Here is a 15,014-nt window from a genome sequence, read left to right on the forward strand (position 1 = left end):
TTGTACCTACTTGGAAGGGAGAAGAAGTCCATTTTTAATATCTATTCTGAATAAATTCCAGTTATATCATGCCACTGTGTGGCCAGATGGCACAGCAAATTCACTGTCACACATTTAGTGACAAAGAAATAATTACATCTAGAGGAAAAGGCTTATTTCCTCACTATACAAAAAAAATTGCTAAAAAAATTGCTTAAAAAAATCAGCAAATGGAAAAACTTAGAGGATATTAAGTACATTTTTCCATTAATTTTATCACAAAAGTGAACATCATTATTATGTTCACTTTAATATTTCCCAAAGCAATTGATAGAAATGCAGTGAACTCTAATAAAATATATATATATATCTTCTAGCATCCCAATATTTACATTTGCTTGCAAAGGCAAGATTACAAAAATTAAATTTCATAATGAATTTGGTACTCAAGGACTTTTTTATTGGAGACAAAAGCAATTTTCTTTGTATCCTGATTAAATAATTTAATTTGGAAAAAATGAGTTTACAGTGAGAAGATTTGATAACAAGAATTTAAACTGAAGTGGCATTTCATCAAAACCTATCAAGCGAATTTATGTAGAATGCAGACATTTTTTTTTTCTTGCCAGACCTTCAGTTGCTTCACTTTAGCTGTAAAAGAACAGAGGATATTCGGTCACCTCCTTTTTGCACTAAAATGGCACTCAAGAACCACAATGATAAGAGAATAAGCAAAGAACTTTCAGTCTGAAACATAAGAGCCATGCTATGTGGTTTCCAACAAAAAGTCTAAAATATTCCAATGATTTTTCACTCATAAATTTCAATTATTCATTAGAAAATAAAACGGTTTAACAACCTTGTTAATTTCCTGTTTAGTAATTTATAACACATATAATAATATTGGTACATTTAAAATCTTTCCTCCTTTGAACTTGGAAATATTTTGGAGTAATTATAATGTGCAATTTTCATCTTTTTACATTTTATTGCTAATATGTCATAGAAGTCAACTGCCCCGCCATCTAAAAACCGGATGAAAGTTGAGATGCAGATTTAGGAATAAGATTAGTTACCTAAGAAAAGTTTTACTTTAAAAACTACTTGAAAGGTTCCCCTATTAATAATATAATGTCTTAATGGATGTATAATACTATTCTAGCAATTTCTCCTAGAAAGAAATTCAGAATGAAATATAATCTCATTGTCTGAATATATCATTTTTTATCAGTTTAAAGATCATAGTTGATGTCACAATACAAATACTCAATATTCCATGTCAACTAGTCCATACAATTAAATGATTACTCTTCATGTAATAACAACCAAAACTGTTCTTTCCAGAGGCTGATGGTTATGTAATTGATGCTTAAAATATCAAGACCATTAATGTCCAGTCCACAAAGTTGAAAAGCCAATTATTTAGATAAAAATTTTAAGTTGTTGTAATATCACATCTTCTGATGACACACTCAAGTCATTCTTCTTCCATGATTTTTTCAAGAATGATTTTTTAGTTTATATATTTACTTTCTACTTCAGTATTAATAAAATGTTAGTGCCTGAGCATTTGTACTTTTTAAAGAATCTAAGCAGAATAAATCTGTAACTATCCTAGCATCTAATCTGAACACAAAAAATAACCAAAAAATTAAACTATGTGGAAGCATTAACTGCAAGTTCATATACTTACTTTTCATTCATCATATATCTAAAATAATAACTATTTGTATAACTGGTTTTGATTGAGCTTAAAAGTAAATCAAGTAGTTATTTACGAAGATCAATAGATCTATTTGTGAAATAATGCCACATATTTTTTAAAGCCTAAAAAGTTAATAACATATAAAGGGAGGGATTTTATTTTCCCTCAAGAAGGATAAATTCTTTTTTGATTAATTGGTAGTTTTGAATAACTTTAGGTAAGAATTGAAATAAGTTAAAAAGGCTGGTCTTATAGAAGCATTGGAAACTCCACGATTTAATGTTTAATTGTGGCAGCATAAAATTCCAGATTTTAATGAGAACTTTAAGATTATAGGTATGCCAACAATAAAAGAAACTTAAAGCTAAAGCAAAAGCATAGTGATAGGTATGCACACAATTCCCTCAAAAAACAGATATACTCATATTTTAAAACTAATAACACTTACTTTAAAATCAATTTCTTACAATGCTGTTAATAGCACAATTTCTATAGTGAATATACACCTAGCTATAGTACTTTTAAACATGTAAATTCTTGGCATTAAAAAAAAAGACATGGAAATAAAACAAGGAAAATATTTATAAAGGATGAGTACAAACCCTAAAACTCTGGTAGCCTCAGGACATGTAAATTTGTAGAAAGCCATATTGCTTCTTTTATTTAAATATAACATGCAACACATATTTTATCATAAATTACAGACATTAAAGTGATGTATTACTAAATTTAAAAAATCAGTGTCTTAAAATATAGATAGCCTATTACAGAATATTCTAACATTTCATATACTGTTATATATTTTCAATCAGTCTGAAAATGAAATATGAAAAAAATCAAATTAGCTCATTGAACAGAACTTCACTGAGGAAAAAAAGTAAAATTTTATAAGAAATAGATGTGTTGTTCCCTATGCAAATAAAAGGTCATAAATACATTTATTATCAGTAATCATTTTAAATGCCAACAAATTTTAAAAGCCTCCTTTTCATTTGCTAAATTAAGATACATATTGTATAAAAGGTATTATTTTGTATCTAGAATAGGCTTCCTCACATTGTTCAGAGATCCTAAAAGGAAGAGACTAGCAAAACCATTCACTATCTCTATGCACTATTAGTTCACTGTCAATTTCCAGAAGGTTTCAGTGCATTATCATGTTCACAGAATTTCTTTCTCAGTCTTTCTCATTCTTTAACATTTAGTTAAAATGGGGTCTTTTTTCAATGGGTATACAACATGAGAAATTCTCAAAAGCAAATGACTTAAATGAGGAAAGAATTCGGTAATAAAACTGCATTTTAAAAGCATTCTTTTAAATATTTCTTTTAGTGTAAGCCAAAGAAACCATCTAAAACATGTGTGCATAATTTAACAATCTTCACCACAAAAAAATGATCAGGTTGAAAAAACAATAGGAATTTATAACAAAGAATCCTCCCAAACTAGCTGATCTAATACAAAGCATTATTAGCAGTTCCACAATACAGCTTATTTAAGTGATTATTGATCTTCCCTGCATAGAGAAATGTCTTAGACCTAGAAAACATCTTCCACATGTTTTACGAGAGCATGCATGATTGCTAATTCACATTTTCCAAAAAATCACATATGATTATATAGACCCATCCCTATATGAGTATATGTAATGTAATCACTGCCATGATCACAAAAACATCTATCAAGCATTTTAAGATAATCTATTTATATATTAGAAAATGAAATCATGAAACAGCCTGGTATCTGTATTATGTTTCAGAGGTCATGCCAGTTAAATTTAAGATGCTTTTTGTGCTTTGAAGTAAGCTTATTTCTCTTCTTTAAATCATGTTAAGAATAATACTACATAAAATTTTATATTTAAATGAAATGACAACACCCTTATAATACTAACATTTCAATACAAAACAATTTTTAGACATAAAATTATCATTCTGAAAATAACTATATTAAAAGAAAATACAGTTCAGCTCTACTTACCTTGCATTGTTCAGCGTTTGTCCAAAAAGCTCATTTTGTAAAATATTTGGTGGGGATGAAAAAACCCCATGAAAATGAGATAAAACAGAATTGCAGACCTGGCGCAATGTCTCAAATTGCATTTTCTTTCCGTTTTTTTTTTTTTTTTTCTTCCCTTATTTTTTCTTACCACCTGTCTTTTAAAGTCATCTATTTGCAGACACCGTCAAATAAAAACATGCCAGTCAAGTTCCATATTTCTCCAGAGCTCTGTAAAAACTGTGCTTAAATGAGCAGAGGTTGATAGTTAATTGTACAGTCATTATTCTTCTAATTCAGTCGTAGAAGATTCAGTACCCGTGCAGCTTTCAGCTTTCTCCTGACTGTAGCAAGAATTCTAAACAGCAGTAAGCTTTTTGGACATTCCCAGCTGAAGTGTGAAGCTGAGCTGCTTTCATGCACTCTACTCATATTTCTCTAAGCCTATTAAAAACACGCAATGAATAGACGCTGTCGTCAGGAGTTTCAGCACATCTGGCTGCCAGCAATAAAATCTCAGAAGTAATAAAAATGACGACAAGGTATCTTCTCAATGTTATTATTGGGTAACAGGAAGAGAAATTATGCATTTCCCCAACCTTTTCTCTTTTCCTGAAAAATGAATGACTCCAGCAACAGAGTACATCTCTTCAATATACAAGCTGCTGCATAGGACCAGAACACTCTAAAAATAAGTGGTACATCCTTCTTTTATATCATGGAGCAATAAAAATATGACAGACAATAAGGCTTTTATTTCTTGCATTTATAACATCATACTTCTGAAGAGAAGTACATTTGGAAAATATGAACTTAGTCATCTTAATTTCTTAATTAGTTTTAGAATGTCTTCATTTATTTATTTTAAAGAAAAGTGAATAATGTTCAATTTGGTCCCCTTCTAAAAGCCATACATAGTGACTACACAGTTATTCATGTAATTTTAGAAATAATAATACCCAATCAATTAAAATTCACCTAAATAGCACGTGTTAAATAAAAACTTTCCCACAAATCCAAAAAAAGAGAAAAGCACAACCAAATCCAGAGACATTTTATCAACTATCATTAATTTATTTCAATAATAATGGTCATAGCATTTTTTAGAAGAGAATATTTCTTGAAGGCTCCAATAGTCTTAGAGTGCCTCCACATCATCATCTATTTTCAGTGAATGATTCTATTTCAAATAAAATCTGAGGTTACTCTGTATCCAGATGCATCAATCTTTCTATAAAAGATCTATAAAAATAGTGAGTAAAATAAATTTTATGTATCAACTCACTTATAGTGATGCTTTATATTTTCATTGATCTTTAATTGCTTCTAACTCTGAAAATTTCTTTAACAGATCCAGCCTTCTTAGCTCTTTCTTTACCTCAACTCTTAGCCCTAACCCCCTCTGTTTCCTTCCACACACATTTCAGTGTCAATAAATAGGCACTTACATACACTAAGAAGTTTTTGTAAACTGGTAAATTATTTTTTGACATGAATAAACATGTCACAAAAGAACAATACAAAATAAACATGTAATAATAGAAATTTTAAAAACTTATTTATTTTAAAACTAAGATGTTTGTTCAATTATGAGTTTGTCCTCAACTAAGAGTGTCCCTATTTTGACTATTACTTATTTCAGATTTTTATAGGTGCACACTGATGTATTTGCCAAACACATGGACACACATGTATATGTATAAACCATAAAGTGTTTTTTAATTTCTTAAGTACTTCTAAATTTCTTTAATATCTGAAAAACATTGTGAGTATGTGTTAATGCTACTATCATCTTATAGATGAAAAGGAACAGACTTTAATGGAGTAAAGATCACACAGTTTGTAAAAGATATAAAGAGTGTTTGGAATGAAGATCTTTGCTTCAGACTCCATTTTCTATGCTCCTTCCCTGTCATTCTATTTTCTACACATGTGCACACACACGCACTCACACCTATTGTAAATAGACTAGTCTCTATAGATTAATAGGAAAACTACCTGCCAGTCACCTAATCAATATTTCAGTAACAGAAAACATCACAAATTTTTTTAATTCCCAAGTAACTTTAAGTAGGTTTCTTCCATTTACCTCAAACAGAAGCAAATAAGCCTCAGACCATAAGCTGATTTTTCACATTTATGAAAGATCAATTTCTATACATATAAACATATACATTTTTGAAATTTTTATTTCACAACTCATTTCATAACTCATACTATGATGAAAAAAATAAATTTTCCTCTTGAGGGTAGAGTAGATTTAATTTTTATAAATAATCAAAAGCCTTTTTGAAACAAGTCTACTAAATAAGAAGGTGATTATACTGCCAAACATTCTTTGTTGTTAAAAATTTTTCCTTTGTGTTTCAAAATTGGACCTGAAGGTAAGGTCACAAAAAGAGTTGCGAAAATGGTCTAATCAATGGAAATATCATGGGAATGAGTCTTAAAAATGACTCCTTTGAAAGAGTCAACAATACATCAACTGCCTTCCTCAGAGACTCATTTTCCAGCTCTCATTATGCAATTCTCACACTACTGACCAGCTTTCTCTTAGTTCCCTCAATATTCCATAAGTGATTTCTTTTACCTTCCCTCCCCATTACCACCTTTTTATCTGCTCCTACTCATCCTTAAGGACTCAAATGTCACTCTCTAAAGGAAGACTTTTTCTGACCTACATTAGGCCCCCTATTATGTACTGTCATTAAACCCTCCACTTGCTCTTCAGAGCATTTGATACAAGTATAACTATATATTTACTTGGAAAAATGTTTAATGTCTTTCACTCTCAGTTCCATGAGTTTAAGTCCTGCATTCTGTCTTATTCATCTAACACAGTTTCTAGTACAGAGTAGGTGTTCAATAAACATTTGTTGAATAAATGGGTACCTAAAGTTTATTGAGAAGTTACTTTTTAGTCATATCCATAGATATGATAGAAAACCACCTCAGGACTTCATTTGGATCTTAGTTTCTATGTTTATTTGTTTGTTTTTGGCCTATTTCGTCATGTCACAAAGTTCATAAATACAAGATCTACCTATACAAGGGATGTTCAAAAAGTTTATGAAAAGATTTGTATTACCTTTTAATTCTATTTTTCCACAAATGTTTTGAAGTACCTTAATATTTGCAATCAAAACATTGTGCTTTGGATGGACTTTTTAATTTATGAATATGCTAAGTATTAAAAACAATGTTTATAAATAATATTTGTTTTAACTTTTCTATATAGTGCAAGCTCACAAGTAACATAAACATTGGAGACTTCTATGAAAAGAGAAAGAAGATGGCACTTGGAGTCAAAAAGCCTGTGTTTAAGAACTGATTCCAACCCTAACTAGTTTATAATACTTCAAGATATTTGCTTTATATATCTGAGCTATGGTTTCTTCAAATGTAAAATTAGCTATATAATTTACCTCACAGGGTTATTATTGTGAGTTTTAAAACATGTAATATGTGTAAATGCACATTATAAACTCTAAAGTACAAAATGTTTGGAAGTAATCTCACTATGAACTGTTTAAAGCTTTGTATCTCATGAATATTCATAACGAATAAAAAATAAAGAAAGAAAGAATCAAATTACTGGGATCTGAATTCTAACAATTATGTTCAGGTATCTTTTATTTAACATATTTAATCTGCAACAAATATTTACAGTTTCTCTGTACAAATCTCTCTCTATTCGTTTGATGCTGACAGGATGCAATGCTTATAATTACTCTTTTTTCCAGTAAACTTAGATAAACTCAGAATGTCTTCCAAATAAGATCAGCTCCATATTTACATTGAGTCCAGCAGAGAGGAATTATCTCTCACAAATGGTATAGATGGTGGTAGTTGGTTTCTCTATGGCTGTTCTATTAGAATCTTTAGAATCTCACTAGAAATGACAGTGTTAATAGTCTCATAGAAGAAAAGTTGTTAAGAGAATTTGGGAGCAAAGGCAATTTCATTAAAGAAGATCTCTAAAAAGCTAATCAACACTTGAAAAAGTTAAATCTAAAACTAATCAAAATAATTCAAATAAAAAACAAAATAATGTGTTTTTGCCTATTAAACTGGCAGAATACTGGCCAAAGACTCAGAAAATGGGCAGTCTTATACCATATTTATTGGTAGGAGTGTACTTGGTACAAGCTTTTTGAGAAATATTTAGTAACACGTATCAAAAGATTTTTTAAATGTTCAAAATCTGAGAGAACACTAGAACGATATACATTAAAATGTTAATATTGACTATCTGGATGAGAACATCACAGATTTTTTTTTCATTATATTTTTGATACTCTGTCCATAAGAAAAGTCCAAAGTTTAATCTACATATAGTGGAGAACTCTACAATTATAATGCAATCATTAACCATTACATATTAAGTATGATGTTGGCCCATGAACTTTTGCTTAGCAGTGCTCAAGCAAAAAAAATACTAGATTACTAGTTTTTATGTGATTAGCTACATTATCCATTAGCAATGGTCTCTCCTTCTTTATCAATAAGTTCCCAAAATTCTACAATTCAAAATGTTTAATAAGTGTGATGAAACATCCAAATGAGAAGAGAAAGCAGAACACAGCACTAACTGCTTTACATCATCCTCAAAAATATTTGAAGTACAAGCTCTTAAACGAAAATTATTTAAGAATCTTGGTTTACAAGTGCCTGGTGGCTATTAAGCTAAGTGTCCTAAGACATTAAGACAAAACTGTTCTGCAAAATCTCAAAATTGAAATGAAATAATCAAAATTAAGAAATTATACTCCTATAAATTAATACATTAATAATAACATAATCTGATAAGGCACAGTCACTCACGACATTTAAATTTTATAGTTTTAAAGATATCTGGGTTTAGTTGTAATTTTTAAGAGTAACAAAGTATTTCTACTAAAATGTGCCACACACGCAAGTAACCAAACATATATCTAAAAATAGCTAATGAATTATTGAAATCATATGATATACAATATGATTCATCCATAACAAAAATCCCTAAAATGTTAAAGGAATTTTTCATTTTCTTAAAATATATATTTGCAGCCCTATCGATATGATAATTGAAACAACTGCATCATCTCTTCCATCACATTATTCTTATTCCACTCACTATTCAAAACATTAGACTAATAAAAATCTAAGAGTTATGAGAAAGATGGTTCCAAGAGCAAACATTTTGAAAAATGGTGTCTTCATATACTTTGCAATTAAAATCTTCTGTTGTAAATATTTCCCTAAGGCAAGGATCATAAAACCACTCATCTCAAGGATAAGAAATAAGCAAAGAAATAAGTGGCAGATAATGGAATACTTAACGAAAGGAGGAAAGAGAAGGAATTTTAAAAAGGTAGTTGTGCCTATGCTTCAACTTAGGTGAATGACACAGTATGTTTAGGGATGGAAGACAGGAAGAACAGCCCCGACCTAAATAAGCATACGACAAATCTAAAGACAACTAGTACATTTCTACTCACAAAATTTTAGATAAAAATCAGAACACAGTTCAAAATACTTACATTAGTTTTCATAATAAGTCTTTAAAATTTGTTGATGCCCAGTTGCTTGCTGATGTACAAAAAATTGCTATACTATTTCTCAGAAATTAAACCCTGTATCTGTCCCTAGCTCTGACCATTGCTGCAGAACAGACTTGTAACACAGTTTCTACCATCTAATTCAGAAAGGAAAGGGAAAGCATACTGAAAGCCACCACAAATGTGTGAAGCCCCACCTTCATTATCATCTCTCTGACTCCTCTTTCTAGGCCCCAAATAAGAGGGTTAATCCTTACTGTGCCTTAGCTCGAGCTGCATTATTCTAAGAGGTATTACAAGGTTGCTTCAATAGTCCAGTGTCAGAGGAGCTCTTGCTAGAGCAGTCCCCACACCTAAAACCTGGCGGCAGCAGAAATGTATTTCTCATTGGATGTAAGAGTCTGACTATAGAGTTCCAAACCGAGACTTAAGCTCCATAATGAGAATGTCCAGAGTGACACCTAGAGATTATACCAATTAGAAAAAAGAGAACAAACATCTCTGGAAAACAATTTGGTAAGTCCCTCCAGTGTGAGGACTGCTAGTTCTAAGTATATATTCCCTCGATATCTTTTAAGAGAACCACTGGGAGCAGCACTACAATCTCAGGGAGATGTATCATTAACATCAATAAGACACACTTAACCAGAAGCCAAAACACGAGAAATGTTTATAGCGTTGTCATTTCAGGGACTCATATCTAAGCTTACAAACTGCCTCCACAAGTCACCTCTGCTACATAGTAACTTCCAAATGCACCTACATTCTTCAGGAAATAAACATTGCTATTATAAGAAAGTATTAGAAATAATAATCATTGGCACAACTACAAACATTTCAGCAAAATATGGGAACAAATGAAATACTACCGTAATACTGGCCTCCAAAAACTGCCATCCACAATTCCTTTCTTTCACGCAATTCCTTCTACTCATTACATTATGAAAAAAGGCGGAGAAAGGTATTTTCTCCCAAAGGCTACCTATTCCATAATTACAAATATTTGTTTTGGCTTTGACATCGGCTGTCAGAAAAGTGCCCTAGAAACTTTAAGAACATCAGGATATGTTAATTTGCTTGACTAGAGTAACCTTTTCACTATCTATGTGTATATTAAAACCTCATGTTGTAGACTTTAAATTATACAATGAACTTTTTTTAGAATAACATCAATTAAGTTCAATGCTGAAGAAAAACTTACCTACATAAAAATCTAATAATAAACTTTAAAGTACTTTGTTTTCACTAGGACTTGCACATTACAGAACACTTCCCATAAACTAGATTATATTTTGTCCTTGCCAGCTATATAGTACGTTCAATTAAATATGCAGCAAGTAGTAACCAGCTGCTCGCCACTGGCTAAGTGTAAATGGAAACAGTGAGTCAGAATTTAGTTATTCAGCTCTTTTCCATTGTCTACCTTCTTCTTTCTTTCTTTTAATCTTTCCCTACCCACTTTCTTGGTCTGTCAACATAAGCCAGGAGACCACTACAAAACTATTAAAACTGCCTCTAAAGTGGCTTAGTTTAGAGGCAATATTAATGATGATTCCAACGGACTTAAGAGTGAACTGGTTAGAGTTAGTCCTGTGAAGAGGACTCAAGGAATTCCTGTAAGTCCTATCTTCCTATCCTTAAAAGTATTCAAGCAGAGAGCACTAGAGATTTGTGAAAAGAAAGGCTGAATTATGCAGAAGATTAGTTGACATAAGTTTCTTTCAAAATCTTATGCTGAATCCCAAATGTCTTCGGCTTTCATCATGCTATGCTTACAAAAGGAATTACAATCAAGACTAATATTTCAAATTTCCCTGGATCTTTGCCTTCACTTGTATTTAGTAGGACTTCAGCTTCCTACAAAATGACCACATATATATGCAGAAGTACCCAGGCATATCACATGCCTCCACAACCTTCTAACTCTTGTGCTCATACATCCTCTTCAGTGGTTTGTGCTGATTATAAAGCCACTGAGAGGATGGAGTCTCACCACTTGCTTGTGCTCTCAGTTTAAATTCCAGTTCACAGCCAAAGATGGTAAATTTCAAGGCTACCACAATTCAAGGTGCTGAGTTTTATTCAGGTATTAGGATAATAAATCTCTGTTCAAAATTCATTCATTCATTCAAATATTTATTAAGTACTGACTAACATCTCATAGACACTTTTCTAAGTACTAAAGAGCCTATACAGGAAAGAAAAAAAAAGGGGTGGGGAAGGAGGGAGGGAGGACACCATACAGCCCTTACAGGAATTTGATCTATAGTCTAGCAGAAAAGATAGATATTAAATAAGTAATTATAAGTGTTATTGAGGATTATGATTAGAAATGCGAAGAGAACTTAAAACAAGTATCCCTGAAATAGTCCCGGAGTTCAGAAATTCAGAGGAAGTTCTTCTAGAGAAAGTTCAATTCAAGATGAGAACCATGGAATGATAAGTGTTAGCCAAGCCAAGAGTGGAATAAAGGAGTATTCCAGATATGGAGTATAGCACTTAAAAAGGTCGAGATGATATCATTTATAGCATAATCAAAGAACCAGGAGAGGCTAATACAGGGAGAAATCAAGTAGTTGTAGAGGAAACAGGAGCCACATCCTACAGGGCACTGAAAACTTGTTGAGTATTTTGAACTTTAATCAAATCCATGAATAATTCTGTGGTTTGCTTCAACAACCTTCCTCCTCTGAGTCAACAGATGTATCAAGCCCTAGTAATCAGAATGGAGAAGATTCGGGAGTTAAGAAAAAACACAGAAGAGAAAATACTATCTTTCTACATGTGAATGCAGGGAGATCAATTAGAAAGCTAATGCAATATTCCAAACAAGATATTAGTTGGCTTCGATTAAAGTGGTCGCAGTAAAATGGAGAAAAAGGAACAGACTAAAAAAGTACATGTTGACTAAACAGGACTTAGTGATCGATTGGCCACAGGGGTGGAGGTGGTGTATAAAGGTCAAGAGAGGAGTCAAAAATGACTCTCAGATTTCCTTCTTAAGTAACCAAGCAGAAAGTTTTAATATTTGCTGAGATAGAAAATGCTAAAGGAGGAGCAGTATGAGGGAGAAGGAAGGGGAGGATGAGGAGTTGTTGAATTTGAGATGCATGCAAGATAGCTAAAAAGTCAGATAAGGAAGCAACTGAATATGTCACTCTGGAGTTCAGAAGAGAGTTCTCAGAAGAGAGTTCAGGAAGCATCAGCATGATAGTAAAGAATTCAACCAAGCAAATGGATGAGATAACCCAGAGAAGAAATTCAAAATGAGAAAAAGTCTCACTTGGATGAGTGTGGTGCTGGTAACAGCAAGGTCAAAGGTTCAGATCCCCTTACCAGTCAGCTGCCAAAAAAAAGAAAAAAAGAAGAAGAAGGGGTCTAAGACAGAGTACCAAGGAGCTAAGTTCCACATTAAGTCATCAAGTAAGTAAGGAGAAGCCAGTGAAGGAGACAAGGAGGAGAAGCCACAGAGGTAAGAGGAAAATCAGAAGAATGTGGTAGCCTAGAAGCCAATAAAAGACAGTTATTTAGGGAGAGTGGTATGATCAACTCTGTATTATGTATTCTGTCATCTAGAATTTGAAGAACTGCTGCTTGTAACCCTATGCTTCAAAACAATTCTCCTGAAAATAGCTTTCTTGGCCTGAAATCACTCATTTCCAGATCTAGTCTATGAAAATGGTCTGAGAACAGAAATCTCAGTTTCTTTAATTAACCACTTTTACTCTTGTGGTGAAAGGTAGGCAAACAAAATGCTTGGTCTTTATTCAGCCCAAACAGAAGACCTTATGCAAATAAACTCATGCAAATCTACCTGTACTTTGATCCAATCATACCAATTTAAAAAATACAATTTGCCTGGTCCTTAGAAATGGACAGAGATGAGAATAACCAGACATCCCAGCTATTTGTGAATGAAGGTATTGATTAAACACCAAATTTGAAAATAGAAAACAGAAGAAAGTATAATGTAAACAAGACCCATTCTATCAATTTTACATTTAGTTTACCTTTTTTCATACCAGCTACTTCCTAAAATAACCTAGTTTATTTATTATTGAGTCTATTTTAGAAGTCCCTTGGTTCTAATGGTATTTGTAATAAGTAAATTGTGTTTATTTCATGTGTAAATGAAGTCTCCAGTCATTTTATTACTATATTATTTTCCATCTTAAAAGAACCTCCCTTGACCCCACATTCCCTTCCAGGTTCTACTTTATTTTTCTGCTCCTCTTCACAACAAAATTTCTTGAAGAGGTTGTCTATGGTTGCTATGTCCACTTTCTCTTTTCACGTTCTCCTCAGTCTATATTAATCAAGTTTCCATCTTTAGTACTCTATTGATATTGCTCTCACCAATGACTTTCATGCTGCCAAATTCAACAGACAATTCTGTTCTCTTAACATGACTTCCCAGTAGCATTTGACACTAATGCTATGTTGTCTGTGATTCTTAAACCATTTTACACTTCATTCCTGAGACACTTTGTCCTCATTTTCCTCTTGCTCAGTGGCAATTTTTCCTTAGTGTTTTGGTGGTTCTTCCTCTTCCCTTTAGATCTATAAATGTTGGGAATGTCCAAGGCTCTGATGTGGCTATGTTGTGATCCCCTTCTGTTCTTTTATCTATAGGCTCTCCCTAGTTGACTTAAGTCCTGTGGCTTAAAATATCTTCTACACCTTATATTTTTTGCCCTTATCTTCCCCTAAAACTTCAGACTCATTTAACCATCTGTCAATTTGGCATCCCAAAATGGAAGTCAAAATGGCATCTCGAACACAACACAGCCAAACAGAATTCCTGATTTCCTCACCTAAACCTGTTCCTCGCCAGTTTTTCCTTAGAACAACACCACGATTTATCTAGGAGTTCTTTGATATCTCTCTTTCATGTTCCACCAGACATATCCAATCTGTTAGTAGGTTCTATCAACTCTACCTTCAAAAGGGAACACAAATCCATCACCACTTTCCATCTTACTACTACAATTCTAGTTTGAGATACCAACATCTCTCACGAACTACTTCATTAGCCTCTTGTCTTCTCTCTGCATGAATCTTATCCCCTACAATCCATTTTCCAAAACAACAGAATGACCATACAAAAATAAATAAATAATATCACGTCCTTTCCATGAATAAACCCTACAGTGATATCCTACCACATTTAAAATAGAATCTAAACCCCCTCATTTTACAGAAAGGAGGTGAGATGCATTGTTTCACCCAAGGTTTTTCTGTCCAAATGGTTGGTGACAAAGTTAGAACCAACATCCAGGTCTCCTGATTCACAGTCCAGTGCTCCTTACATAGTACTACCATGTCTTGGTCATTCAACAACTTCTTATGAACATTCACATTTAAAATGTAAGTTAACATTACAGTTTTAAATGGCCGGTGCGCTCACTGGCTGAGCGAGGTGCAGACCACACCATGCCGAGGGTTACGATCCCCTTGTCAGTCAGAAAAAAAAAAGAAAAGAAAAGAAAATACAAATAAAAAGACCAACTTAACACCCTGGGCAGCAACATAACTCCCAAAGCTCATATTTTCTGAGAGAACACTAAGCACAGTCAGGAAGGGAAAATACCGCAAGGACAAAAATCAAATCTTTATAATCCTCCCCACCCTCATGAGTCTAATTTTATTAAGCAAATTCAACCAGAAGAAACAGTTTTCTTATCACTTTCCAGAGAGGGATTTTAAACCACAGGCTAAAACGTTCAACTATGTCTAGCAATTTATATGTGAGTTTCCGATATATTTCACAAAAGTTAAAAACAATTAGTTCG

The 15,014-nt window shown here is 32.6% G+C and overlaps 1 protein-coding gene across 37 annotated transcripts in view; it reads right to left on the reverse strand.

The window, feature by feature from the left end:
* Positions 1-15,014, reverse strand: part of RIMS2 (regulating synaptic membrane exocytosis 2) — a 637,189-nt gene that overhangs the window by 398,393 nt on the left and 223,782 nt on the right. For 15 of the 37 annotated variants that reach the window (XM_063079168.1, XM_063079167.1, XM_063079177.1 and 12 more), the window contains exon 1: positions 3,665-3,786. The exons of 21 other annotated variants lie outside the window; for them this stretch is intronic. In XM_063079168.1, the coding sequence (XP_062935238.1) occupies positions 3,665-3,786 (122 nt within the window). Of the gene's footprint in view, positions 1-3,664; positions 3,787-11,584; positions 11,624-15,014 lie in introns of those variants that run through there. One more of the 37 variants, XM_063079156.1, reaches the window with a different exon arrangement.

This window comes from Cynocephalus volans, chromosome 15 (assembly GCF_027409185.1).
Source record: "Cynocephalus volans isolate mCynVol1 chromosome 15, mCynVol1.pri, whole genome shotgun sequence".
NCBI lineage: Eukaryota > Metazoa > Chordata > Mammalia > Dermoptera > Cynocephalidae > Cynocephalus > Cynocephalus volans.